Source organism: Stegodyphus dumicola, chromosome 7 (assembly GCF_044657685.1).
Source record: "Stegodyphus dumicola isolate Sdum_Otavi_A_Nest chromosome 7, ASM4465768v1".
Taxonomy (NCBI): Eukaryota; Metazoa; Arthropoda; class Arachnida; order Araneae; family Eresidae; genus Stegodyphus; species Stegodyphus dumicola.
In genome coordinates, this window is record NC_140774.1 from 180,115,353 (window position 1) to 180,129,927 (window position 14,575).

The window sequence follows — 14,575 nt, forward strand, 5'->3', positions numbered from 1 at the left end:
TGTGCTTTGTGAATTAGCATTAGTATTGCAAATCCTTGAAAGTTTAAAACGCTGAAAAACAGCCGTTGGATCAGTGGAATGATAGGTATCAAGTGATGTTAAACTTGAAGATCTAGAGTTATGCATTATAGGGTTGTAAGCAGTAAATCAGTGTAAATCTTATTTATTTTATTTTAAATACTTTATGAGTTCAGTTGTAAAACAAAATATATATAAGGATTAAAGATGTTAAATTAATATTTATTTTTAATGTTTATGTTACATTAAATTACATGAGAAAAGTTGAGTTGTCTATATCCTTGTTATGTTAAATTATTATAAGAAAGATAACGTGAAATATTTTAATAAACAGTTTTTCAATATATGTAATACAAATCTTATAAAGGAATTATTGCATGACCTATATTAAAACTGATATGTCAACAATGGTTTTCTATAAATTTTAAAAATAAATATTAGTGAAAATTCAATATTTTAGTCAATATATTTAGAAAAAATATCACATAAATTTATATAAAAATTATATATTCTGAAAGAGAAAATTTTGCTCTATCTGGTACTGTAATTCTTGATACAATATGTTGAGTTTCATAGAGATAAAGGCTATTTAAAAGATCTGGCTCCAGTCGTTGTAATATTAGTTTAACATTGAGTATTGTTAAATTTTAATAACTTACGAACTTGATAACTTTGAATGACAATATCTTTTCAGTCCTTGGCGATACATTCCTAAAGATTACATCCTCTTATGTATCTTTTTTAGGGCTTTAAAATGATATAAAAATTTTTCACCTCGGACAATTATTTACGCAATTCAAGGGGAAAAACATGAAAACAAGGCCCATGCAGCCAGCCCATTAGATTGGAATTGAACAGGGGTCAAAACTACCGGTGTTCAGCGATTTTAACGCTCGGCCGATGAAGGGCTAACTCTTCTGTAGGCTCTTCTAAAGGATATATAGCATAGTAATATTATGCTAACTATATACTGTGCGGAAAATAGGAAGTGAAATATCTTACAGACTTTCAAAAGCTATATACTAAATAATAAATCATTTGGCAAATAGTAGAAATTATGGTAAAGCTTGTAGAGTCATTAGGTTTATTTCAGAAGCAGAAGAGATTAAAAATGAGCAAACGCCTTCGCCGGGAATCGAACCACGAACGTCTGGAATACGCGCCAGCGTGCGGACCACTACGCCACGAAGGCTCGCCAAGAAGGCGAGAGAAATACCTTATATACTTCCCCTTTTATAGGGGGGTTTTTAGGGGACTCAATCGCCAAATCCTGGGTGAGGAGAATCATCATTCAACACCCTTTTAGTTCGGGCGCCACTGTAGAGTCATTAGGTTTATTTCTGAAGCAGGAGAGATGAAAAATGAGTAAACGCCTTTGCCTGGAATCATGATAAATAGTTAATTAAAATAATAATAACCGAACCACGGACCTCTGAAATACGCGTCCAGGGTGCAGACCATTACACCACGAAGGCAAGCCAAGAAGGCGGGAGAAATACGTTATAAGCTCAGTTCGCAATGATTCATTCACTGTTAAGAGCCGCATATTTAAGAGGTTACATTCTATACTTTTTGTCTGAAGCCGCTTTTTATAAACAATAATATTTTAATAAACTTGCAAAGTGACTTTTGATATTTAACACTATATAAGAAAATGCAAAACAATGAAGTTTACTATTATATATTTTTGTATAACACATATAAATAGCATAGTTAGTTTCCTAAATAACATTACAACAAAATACGTTTGCAGCAAATGTCATAAATTATTCTTTGTCAGTTGCATTTTGTAATTATTAATCGTAACAAAAAATAACCATTTTTAAAATCGATTACGGTTTTTAATTATTGTTGTGTCGATCATTTGCGATTGGTTTTGTTGTCAAAACCAACATGGATGCATTTCGGTTTTAAAATTCGGAATTAGAATACATTTAAATCAAACGTATTTATTTTCGAAAAATGTTTTCACGTTATTCGGTGATATTTCATTTGCAATTCACAAAAATTTTGTTTATACCTATAGAGTTTGACTTTCTTTCGTAGCATTAAACTTGCATCGAACTCCTAATAGACTTAGAGCGAATTATCACTGTTTCTCAAGTTAACAACAAAGACTTGAGGCAGAAACACGCTCTGTCTTACAGATAAAATTCTCAACTTAAATACTCTCTTTCACTTAGATTTCTGGTGAAGAAGTTACAATAAAGTTCTAAATCATGATAAATGGTTAGTTAAAATAATAATAACCGAACAAGTTGATTATTATTTGAATCACGGAAGCCCCACATGTGCGGTGAATAATTTTTGTAAATTTTTAATTGTGCTATAAGATATAGCTTTAAATAGACCTTTTAATGAAGTTTTAATCTTGCCTCTTTTACCGAAGTTTTGTTAAATTTCTGTTTTGGTGCGAAATTAGAAATTTTGTCCTAGCAAGAAAAGGTTAAACAGAATGCAAATTAATTCAAATAAATAGCTAATTAGGTTTACACATTTACCATACACATTTACTGTTGAAATTCGAACGAAAAAAAAATATTAGTTTGGCCCACTTACGTCATTAAAGCGTCGTGTCATCAGAAGAATGTTGGGAGCTTTGGTTGCTTTTTCTGGCTTCATCCATGCTTGTCCCAAGAATTCTCTGAGAAAAAAAAATAGTAATGAAAGTTAAGAAAAAAAAAAAAAAAAACTAGAGTCTCTTCATTAGCCAAGAATTGCGCAACAAAACATAAACACCTATCGCAGACACGTTACTTAAGTTTGTTACATCCAAGAAAATTTTATAATTTAATATATTCAATAATATATATTTATATATGTTATTAAAATTAAAATTTTAAATTATTTTATTAAAATATAAATATCTTATAAAAATTTTATATTCCACGGATATTTAATAATATATATTTACGTATACAACATTAAATTCTGTAATTGTACTGGTCTAAAGTGAATGATCTTTTCTTGTAAGATCTCTATGAAATATATGTTAGGTGAAATGCACTGAAAGTGCTTTTATTTGATTCAGTCACCCAAAAAGAGCATTTACTTTATTACTCATACCAGCCCCAAAGGATGCTAAATGTCTGTGTGTATTTGGATATGCTACAGATAATCTTTCCTTTTGAATTAAATAAATAAAAAAAAAAAAAAAAAAAAAAAAAAAGGGAAGAATCTAAAAGATGCAGCTTTTCTTTCAACAAGAGGAAGCCCATTTTAAGAATAAAGTATGAGATGAGATGAATCACTGACTACTAGGATGATGGATTTCAAAAATCGACCATGTCTTGCAAGAAATGCTAATATGCTATATTCTAAGAAATAATAATATGCTATATTCCATCAGACATCTTACTCTGGAGAATTAAATTACAGTAAAATAATTGATAATCTTGATCACTTCAGGGAGAGAATTATATAAACAACTGTAAACGTTACACCAGATGCTCTTTCTTAATACTGTTTTGTTGTATGTGCTGGTTCAAAAAATTAAATTTATACATCCCATGGAGATGAACTATAATCTTCTTATTGTTTCTAGTATATTCCATTCTGCACGGGATCTCTTCCTCAGCTTTATATTCCTCATTACAGCCCCCTCCCACCATGAGATATTTAATAGTTCAATCCAACGTTCCAAACTGGCATGATTCTTATCCGTTCCTCTTTCACTGCAAAACTCTGCCCGTAACCTTCTCCTTGCTGCTTTGAAACCATACAAATGTGAAAAATCTCGTGACGTCGCTGCTTTTGACGCAACATACTCCACACGGCTTGAATCTACTAGGTTGAATAACACGAAAAGGAATTCAATTAGTTAAACAATAAAACATAGCATAGTTTACAGTTCCATCTAAGCATAATTTAAGAGTTATAACTGACATGTTCCAACATTATTCTCAATTGGAAAAATGCAAATCTTTGAAGCACCTTTTTTAAATATGCTATGTTTTGTCTTCACATTTACTACTCGTTGTCATTTCCTGGAAAAACGTCTACCAAACTAGATGCAAATAGGCATATTATCTTCCTTAATGGATAACTAAAGACCGTATTTTCCCATAATTCTTCCTTAACATCCACTTTCTTCTGTATTAAAAATTTTTAAGAAAATATGGGACCACTTTTTCCAATTGAATTGATTCAATTCTATTACTAGTTGCCAAATTGAAAAGTCTATCTGGCAAATTACTAAAATCTTTGTCTGAGAAGTCTACCTATAAAAAAATGTGCAGGTGCTAACACTTCGAGAACATTTGAATTTGATGACAAAGGGAAAATAGGACGGCTGTTAAGTATTCCTAAGATTTGTATTCTGGTCTTTATGTCTAACCTGTCTTTATGTAGTAAACTGTGACGAGGTTTCCCATTTTGCTTATATTTATGTACACGTTTACAATTTTTAATCTTATGCGTGTTTGAAAGACAATTGAAACATAAATTATTACTTTTTACATATTCAATTTTCTTCTGCATGTCTAACTGAAAGAGTTTCACGTACTTTAGTAAATTGTGATCTTCTTGAAAGTAAGTACATTTACGTTTGCAATAAAATTATTTACTTTATTATTCTTATAATCCATTCCTGTAGATTCTCTAGTATTTTGTAATGTCCTTGTACAATATTTTAAAAATTCAATCAGTTCTCTTAATTTTGGGATTTCCTCTTATTTTTAGACTGTCTTTGCTGCCAGAATTAAGTTGAGGAATCTTATTTTTACAAAACAACATAAACCAATACCGTATCACCAATGCTCGCTATTTTCTCTTACAGCCTCTTCAAACCAAAAACAGTTTCATTCGCTGTATCCACTAAGCTCAGAATTGTTGAAACTGATTCACTTTGAATTGAAGTTAATGAAAATAATCTTTTAATCTGCGCAAAATATAAAACTCATGCTTATTCGAATAATGATCCATCAATAATTGTCGCGTTATGACATAATTGTTGTTTGCTAATCGCTATGCATCAACTTTTAGTAAAGATTTTAAGTATTGTAACTTTTGAGCATTTATCTGCTTGGGATAACTATGCACTCACGCATTATGCATATCATTTAAAGTTATCCACTCCTGGAAATTTCCCCTAAATGCTGGAAAGTTTAACTTCGGGAGTTTAGCACTTTCTGAAGACGTTCCTCCAACTTTTATCGCCGACTTCAAATTCAACTTTGGTGCCTTGAAATTTCTATTTAATTTTAAGATTACTTAATCTAAATATTTTTGAATGCTAAACTGTTCCTCAACGTACGTTTCAATATCGTTTTTCTCACACAGTATGTACCGAATGATCAAATATTTCTTTCAGTTCACTGCTAAATGCATTTTACTTTTCTAAAAGTAATTCATACCCAGTTAACTCCACATTTTCAATGCTAAATTTGTCTCTACATTTTCTCATGTGTGATTTTTGATATTCTCTTTCGTTTTAGCAAATATTCCCGATTGATGTTTAAGATAGCTGAAAACACAACGTACCACTGCAGATTCACCAGCTGGCCACCACTTTACAGGAACTACTTGCTCACACAAATGGCTAAGGCTCGACGAACCAACTTCACGTTGTTTCGTTGTATGTGACGGTTAGAAAAATCAAGTTTATACATGACATGGAACTATAATCCTTTTATTGTTGCTAATATGCTACAGGTTACATGAAATCTCTTTCTCGAGTTTACATTCTTCATTACAAATCCTCCTACTAGGAGATGTTCAGTTCATTCCAATATTCCACTGCCGTTTCTTGGTGGCATCTCTTTCAATCTTCTTCCTCACTGCATGATCTGCCCGTAAACTTTCTCTGTACTTCTTTAGAACCATATATGAGCAAAATCTCATGACATCACTGCTTGTGACGCAATACATAGCATGACGTGAAACTGAATATAACTATGAAATCTGCTATGTTATTAATAATACTCATAGATTTGTTCATGATATTTTTGGGTGGCTGAATTAAATAAAATGCAATCCATTTCAATCCATTTTACACAGCCCATATTTAACAGAGACCCTACGAAATCCTACCATTCCTTCTAATAGACACTATATTTAAAAGTATAATCAGAATATATTTATTCCGTATCTCTTCTAAATTGTTGAACGGATTAAGCTTCTCCTTGCAGATTCATGTCAATGATATTATGTAGAATAAATCAGATCCCAGATCACTTCGAAATAATCTAAATTCAAAACTGACAGAGAAATGGTTAAATAACTATGGCCCTAAATGTAAATAGAGAATTATACTTTTTGTTCAAATTTTGATTATTGTTCTTTATCGTAAATTAATTAGTGAAATTTCATTTCATCAGTGGAGACCGCCAAATGTTAGCCTATTAACGGAAGAAATTTAAATGACTATTAAAAGTAATATCTTTAGTTGTATTGCTATCCCATTAAACGATCTGCGGTATCTTCTTTAAAGAAAAAAAGGATTACATGGCAAGCAAGAAAACTGAAGTAGGACTTTTAGTATAAGTTCTATTGCAGTTAAAATAATTTATAAAAGCCAATTAAATTTTCATCTATATACCTCACAGTTTCTTTAAAATATGTGGGAAATTTTACATGGTAATTAACAGCAGAAAATTTTATTTATGAATTCGCTTTGTAAGTTTAATATGTAGTCTGTTATTGTGTTTCTTTGATAACGCAGAAAACAAGAAAACAAAAGAAAAGTCGTATTTTTAACACTAGAAGCGCCAACGGCAGTCAAATTGACTGCTCAACGAATCAATGTATATATTCAAATGTAAATGCTTTATAATGCTTTTAAGAATATTAATTACAGTTGCTGAAGAAGTTTAAAGAATAACAGATTATTTTAATAAAAAATAGAGGATATTTTATTATAAATTTCAGCCTACCCTTAATAAAACACATTTTACAGCTTTTTGCAATTTTTACAAAACACTACTTTTTCAATATTGGAAGTGCATTTTCCACACACATAATATGAACATTTTTTACACACATCACTTGTTTTGTTGTTAATACGAAGTCCAATCTGGCATTGATGTCTTTTCTTCGAGAGTCTATTGCTAGATTTGGAAATTTCCTGGAGCAATTTTGCGGTTTTTCTTCTGTTTAAATAAAGCTCTCTTAATTCCTCTGCTAATTGAAATAGGAAGTCGTGCTTTGTAATATTTTTATCACTCAATTTATGGTAGATAATGTATGCATTCGTCCCTGCTAAATCCAGCATATTATAGAAAACATGCACAGGCCATCTACGTGAAGCAGCGCGAACAGAATATTTACGTGTCATCTTGTCAACGATATCAACTCCTACATTTGGTTTTGTTGTAGAACTCTAGTGTTTCTGGAAGCTTTTTCTTATTTTGTGAGTCTATATTTACACTTTTGGATGTAAGGTACTTAGTAGTAGGACATTTTTATTCCTTTTTTCCTGATAGACAGGGTTTTTGATTTCTTTACTTCATGCGGAATTTCTTGTCGATGTCTTCTTACTGTGCCGAAAAAACTTATGTTTTTCATTTTAAGTCTTCTAGCTAATGATAGTGAGGAAAAATAATTGTCCGTTGTCAAATTTCGACCTGAATTCAGATAATGGCTTAGAAGACGCATTACTACATTTTCAGGAAGACTTTCAGTTTCAGTTCTCGATGTATTTCCAAGATGTGGAAAAGCATTGCACATATACTTCGAGTCTACATCGACTAACATCCAAAATTTGATACCGAATTTATCCGGTTTATTCGGCATATACTGTATAAACTTACACCTGGCTTTGGATGGAAATAACTGCTCATCCACAACTAGATTTTCTCCTGGTTTATAGGAAATCGACAGATCTTCGACAGATTTTAGGAAAATACCAAAATTTGTGACTTCTTAAGATAAAGGGTTTTTAAGGAATCCAAGGTCAAATGACGAAAGCAGTCAAAATGACTGCTCTGGCGCTTCTAGTGTTAAAAGCAGTTAAATAGCAATAAAAATAAAAAAGTAGCAAATTCCAAAATTATAAAAGCTTTGTTAAACCTTTTAACAGGAGTAATCTGCACATTTTTCACAAACCTACGTATAACATCGACTTTATTTTATTATATTTCCATAAAACTCCCTCTTATTAAATACCGAGAACCTTGGATTTAAATTGGCTTCCCTATTGAAAATAATTCGTCACTTGCAACGTCATCTTGTAGTAACTATATAAAAATATTCTTTTTCTAGAAATTATAAATTATATCTTTTGCAGTACTTTAATTCAGGAAAAAAAAATAAAAAATAAGGTACTTCCTTATTATTATGGCCTCCGTTTTATAAATGGTGCTAAGATGATCGATAAATCGCCAACACACACCATCCTCAAATGGTAGGCATAACGACAGTTATTTATAGTTGGCTCTTGATGAGAAAAGCTCCGAATAAACCACATTTTTGTATTTTCATGTAAATGTTTGGAATTCAAGGTCACTCAGAGCTTTGTCATCACGAGAAGAACTGAGTGTTCCATGTGTTAACGTATTTTCTTAAAAAGAATGAGATACATTCCGATGACATCAGAGATCATGTGACTTATGCGTAGCTAATGTAAACAAACAATGCAGATGACCTCAGAGATCACATGACTTATGTATAGCTAACGTAAACAGCAAGGTTATTCTTCCTCTTCTTCTCTTGCGGAATGTATCTCATTAAATGTTTGATCTATGACAGAGAAGTGAGGAAGATGGACCTTTCTTCCCAGTGGCGTAGCGAGGGGGGGGCAAGGGGGTGCATGATGCCCCGGGCGCCGCTCGTAGAGGGGCGCCAAATGGTCTACAAACAAGAGTTTCCGGAAAATTTCAGTTTTTATTTTGATCGATTTCTGGAAAATATATTTAAAATTAATAACTATTGTAATATAATTAATTATTTATTTCCTTAATTTGTCTGGTAAAATGTGTAATAAAATGTTTGCAGCACATAAACCAAACGTTCTTCCTGACCACTTTATTTCTCCAAAGCAGAGATATATTTTTATTTTTTTAAACGGAATGCACGTATATCTTCCGCTTTTTATTTTAAAACGATAACACGACCTCGTCCCGAATTTCTCAAACATATCCAGTTTCCAGAATCCGATTCCATAATCTGGAAATGACATTTTGGGAAAATCCTAACGCTTCCGCTACAATGGATTGCGTTTGACTCTCCTGTAAACGGCTGATGGCCTTCCTGACTACCGATTCAACTAAGTCATCTTGCTGAGACATTGTATATTAACTGCTACGAAGCATTCAACGCATGTCAATTGTTTTTAATCTCCTATTACAAAAGGAATACTGCAGGTCGCTCCTTACTCCTTATCTAAAACCCACAGTTTTCGACGTCACAGACAATATTTGTATATTCCCATCTTTGTAAACGTTATAATTTTCCTTTATAATCTCTTCTAGTTTCTTTTGTTCAAAAAGGTTGTCGATTATATGGTTATTTCATACCGAACCCACAATATTCCCTAATTGTTTTGAGCAGTGAGTGTGACTGCATGACGTTACTCCGCAGTAGAAAAGAAACGGAACCTAAAACTCCACTACAGATCTATAGAGAAAATGTTTTTTCAAACCTAAGAGTCGCATTTCAAATACTATTTACTATTTCAATATCAAATGCTAACTATGAACGTTCGTTCCGCAAATTAAAATAAATTTTCACATATTTACAATCAACGATGAGACAAGATTTAAGTCATCTAGCATTTTTAGGTGTGGAAAGAGAACAATTTGAAAGCGTCGACTTTGATGAAGTAAATAATAAATTTGCTTCATCCAAGGTAAGAAAAATGTATGCACAGTAATTAATTGTATTCATGTATTATATTATTATTAATAAATATAAGTGCCCGACCAAGTCGAGGTACACGTGATTGAAGCAAGACGAGGGTAAATTAAAATTTTTAAGTTAGCTGGTGGTGTGCCTGAGAATTTTAGATCTTTGGCATTCCAAGCACGAACGTGTACATTTGCCTATGTCCTTTTGTATGTTAGACCATACGAAACGTTGCTGTATCAGTTTCCTCGAAGCCTTGATGCCAGAATGTGACAGACGATATAACTGACTAAAAATGGCACGGCGAAATCCGGAGGGAACATAAGGTCGAAATCTTGAATCCTGAACATGACAATAAAGTGATTTTCCAGGGGACAGCTGCATTAGCTGCAAGTTGAGATTGGTGGAAGATTTGCTTTTCAAGAAGGTTTGTAGTTCTGAATCCCGGTGTTGTTCATCCGCAAGGGCAGCAAACTTTATTGGCGAAGGAACGGCTAGTTCTTCAATACGAGACAAGGTGTCTGCAACAATATCCTGCGAATCCTCAATATAACGGATAGCTGTTGAAAATTGCCCTATGAAGTCTAGGTGTCTCATTTGACGAGGAGAAGTTTTATCCCGGTTAAAAGCATAGGTTGTGATCTGTGAAGATCATGAAAACGCGTCCCTCTAGCATATGTCGAAAATATTTGACAGCTTCATAAATTCCTAATAATTCGCGATCGCAAGTGCTGTATCTGGTTTGTGCTGGTGAGGGTTTTTTAGAAAAATATGTCTCCATAATTTTTGGATCTTTTTGTTGTGAAACTGCTCCTATACCTGTTGTTGATGCCTCAACGTGTAGAGATGTTCGGTTATTTTTTGGAAGCAGAAGAGATGAAAAATATGCAACGCCTTCGCGGGAATCGAACAGCGGAACTCTGGAGTACCGGCCCAGCGTGCAGAACCACTACACCACAGACACAGCCTAGGAAAGCGGGAGAAATACTCCCCCTTTTAAAGGGCGACTGGGGTTATTAGGGGACCCAATCGCCAAATCCTGGGTGTGGAGATTCCTCATCCAACACCCTTTTTAGTTCGGGCGCCACTGTAGAGACATTAGGATATTTGGAAACAAGAGAGATTGAAAAATTAGCAACCGCCTTCTCCAGGAGTCGAACCGCGGACCTTTGGTGTACTGGCCTAGCGTGCAGAACCACTACGCCACGAAGGCACGCTAGGAAAGCGGGAGAAATACCTTATAATCGTAGAGTGATAATGGTTTAGATGCGGAAGGATACTGCAAATTTGTTGCCGAAATTAAATCATTTTTGGAACGCTTTGCGAGATTATGTGGTCCAGGTTATAACACGTTTATCGTTTTTCTTGCTTCCAACCAAAAAAGAATTTAGAGGTGCTTGTATGGTTGTGCACTAGGTCAGAAACGTCGATAAAAATTGAGCATAGCAAGAAAACTTCTTCAGTCCTTCACTGTAGATGTTTCCGCCATCAGCGAAAATTTCATGACCAAGAAATGATACTCTTGGTTGGCCAAAAACGCATTTGGAAGGTTTAAGACTGACACTGTACCTTTGAAAACGTTCAAAATCTGTTCTCAAATGTGATAGGTATTGTTGCTCTGAAGAGGAGGCGATTAAGACGTCATCAAAATAAGGTACACGAAATTCGAGGCCGATTAACACCTGATTCATGAAGCGTTGGAACGTTTGAGCAGCACTGCATTAGCCGAAAGTCATGACCGGAAACTCAAATAGTCCAAAAGGCGTAATAACCGCAGTTTCAGCTGGGTTGACGGGTTAACAGCTGGGAATATCAGCTGGGTTAACGGGCACTTGGTGATACGCCCGCTCAAGATCAAGGGTTGTAAAAATAGCTTTTCCCTCTAAAACTTGGATAATGTGCAGGACTGGGTAACGATTTCGGCCGCTGTCATTCACGACTTCGAGCAACGGCCCTTCTCGTTTCCCTGGTCGCTATAACGACACACGGTATGCGGCATTTGTTTGCTTTTTTTCCCAATTTGTGGTGGTAAAAAACAAATACCCGGAGGAGGGCTTTCATAACGTTTCCTCAGTGGGCTACGACGTGTATTTCGACCACGTGATGTAGAGCGGTTGCGCTGAAAATGTTCAGTTTGGATGGGCTACTAACTGAGCAACCTGTTTGGACAAACCATCAATTTGAGCCTGTAACGCCACAATACCTGAATTAGGAGCCTGCACTGCGTGTATTTGCGCAGAAATGGTCAGCTCGTGAATTTTATCAGCGATTTCGGGAAGATTTTTAAGTGGCTCGCTACTGGCCGCTAAAATGGTTTGCATGTTAGATGGGAGTCTATTCATCCATAATGTTTTAAGAATGTTATCCGTTAGGTTACCGGCGGCTAAGTCTGACATTTTAGATAGCAATTGAGAAGGACTTATATCACCCGGCTGTAAACGTGCAACAGCTGCTTGATTTTAACTGTCTCGGATTCTTCATAAACAGAAATTATTTTTTTTTTAAGATTTGTATTTGTCTGTCACCGGTGGATTCAAAATTATTTCACGAGCTGATTGCAGTACCTCTGATTCTAACGCGGCGATCGCTGTATAAAATTGCGTTTCGTCGGCAGTAACTGCGCATCCAATTGAAGGAACCATAACGATGGGTCTCGGCGACGGAAAGGTGATGGCTTAACTGCCACTCGCGCCAATTGTGAAGCAGCATTGTTGTCAACCACTTTAGATCAATCAAATATGCACAGTAATAATATGTATGAAAAAATAATCAATATGTATATAGTGACACAGTTTCTTGGTACTTGAAATCAGAGAAATTGGCGGCTCAAATGCAGCAGACGATACATATATCCGCTGAAATTATGACAGAAATATGTTGAGTCACCGGAATGCGGCAGAACGCTTGAAATCACAGGTGAAATGTGTTACTTGCATTTCATCACACTGGATAACTTACTGGTGCTCAGAATTTTGACATATAAACTCCTTCAAAAGTCAAACAACAAAAATCAGCGTTAATTTACAAAATTTTCACAGGACTAGTTTCGATGGTTTTACCGAACCACCATCTTCAGCTGCAAAACCGCAAATCATGTGTCTTAATTATAGAAGTCCCAAACAGGCTTATTTTTTGCTTCTATAATTAAGACACAATAACACGCCGAATAAATACTAATTCAGAAGTCAAACAACAAAAATTCAGAAGTCAAACAACAAATAATTTGCGGTTTTGCAGCTGAAGATGGTGGTTCGGTAAAACCATCGAAACTAGTCCTGTGAAAATTTTGTAAATTAACGCTAATTTTTGTTGTTTGACTTCTGAATTAGTATTTATTCGGCGTGTTATTGTGTCTTAATTATATAAACTCCTTATTCGTGCAACATTGAAGGTTGCTATTCTTAATAAATACGGGTCACCAATTATGGTAGTACAATTTTTTGAGACAGATCGTTAAATAATTATAACAATTGAATAGAATAAATATTATTTTGTTTTTGGTTGCTATGGGTTACCAGATTGGCAGAGTTGAGTTGTAGTAGGCAAGTTGCCACATATCTATTTATCTATAATGTATATTAAACTTTTAATTGTTTAAAAATTGTATTTTTTAAAAACACTTATATAAATATGTAAAATAAATAACACCTTTTTAACAAATTCTAGATCATCGTATGTCTGATTTTTTCGCCGACATAGATGCATTTCCGAATCCATGGCTTGTGTAGTTAGGTAGTGAGTGTTCTTAATATATTTTTGAGTATTTTATGGCAGATTCAGCATTTTATTATTATTTGCATTTTTTTCTTATTACGAATATATTCTATACATTATATACTGAAAGTTTTTTGTGGGGGGAGGCGCCAAAAAGGTATTTGGCCCCGGGTGCCAGTTATGCTCGCTACGCCACTGTTTCTTCCAATATAGATGCAATATTTATCTCGCATTCGAATATGCGGAAATGACATTTAGCTAAAATTATATATCAGTTTGAAGGTACAACATAAAAAGGGTAAACTGAAGAAAGAGTGTTATAATTTTGCAACTGGTCCAGCGGTTTTAGAATACTGTTAATCACACCGCAGAGATTTATTTACGTTGGACAAAGGAACTAACGTTCACTGAATGGTGAAAAGCAGCTTTGCCTTTACGAAAATAGAACTACTGACTGGAACAGTTTTACAAGACAGGTATATTCTCTGCACTTTACATCCTATCCGGCAATCAAATAAGCGAATAGGTGGCCCTGAAAAAGATGTAGTCATAAAACAGAACCTATTCGTACGTGGGAAAACAAAGCCAGCAGGGTTCTTCCTTAAAACTGGATACTTGGCAGGTTACACTAAGAAACTCGTATTTTTTTTTGTCGCTCAGATTCCGAATAGTGAAGGAACTAAATTCATGGCCAAAATTATCAATCATGTACAAGAGGGATCGACAATTTATTGACTATTGATAGACATATAAAACAAAGAAGCTGGTAAAAGCAGGATAGAGATATTTCATTGGGAACCATAAATGCTATTTGACTGATTTAACAACAGCTGCTTATACACAAAATGCTAAAAGACTGCGGGGTTCCTCAAAGTGGCGGAATAAAAATCAACGCGACACGAATCACCATCACCATGATTCTTACTTTGCGGAGTTCGAAACCAATCGAGGAAAAAAGGCAACCACAACATACATATGAGACGTATGAACTTGGTGAAAATCCTGGAGCCAGTTTGACATTTAAAATAGGTGCCGAAATATCAGTTATAGTATAAATATCAGT

General features: G+C 34.3%; 1 protein-coding gene across 1 annotated transcript in view; it reads right to left on the reverse strand.

Annotated features, from left to right (window-relative positions):
• The window catches only part of LOC118187708 (ras-specific guanine nucleotide-releasing factor 2-like), a 302,120-nt gene that overhangs the window by 48,283 nt on the left and 239,262 nt on the right, over nt 1–14,575 (reverse strand). The window contains exon 26 of the mRNA XM_085821450.1: nt 2,578–2,662. Within this exon, the coding sequence (XP_085677576.1) occupies nt 2,578–2,662 (85 nt within the window). The remainder of the gene's footprint in view (nt 1–2,577; nt 2,663–14,575) is intronic.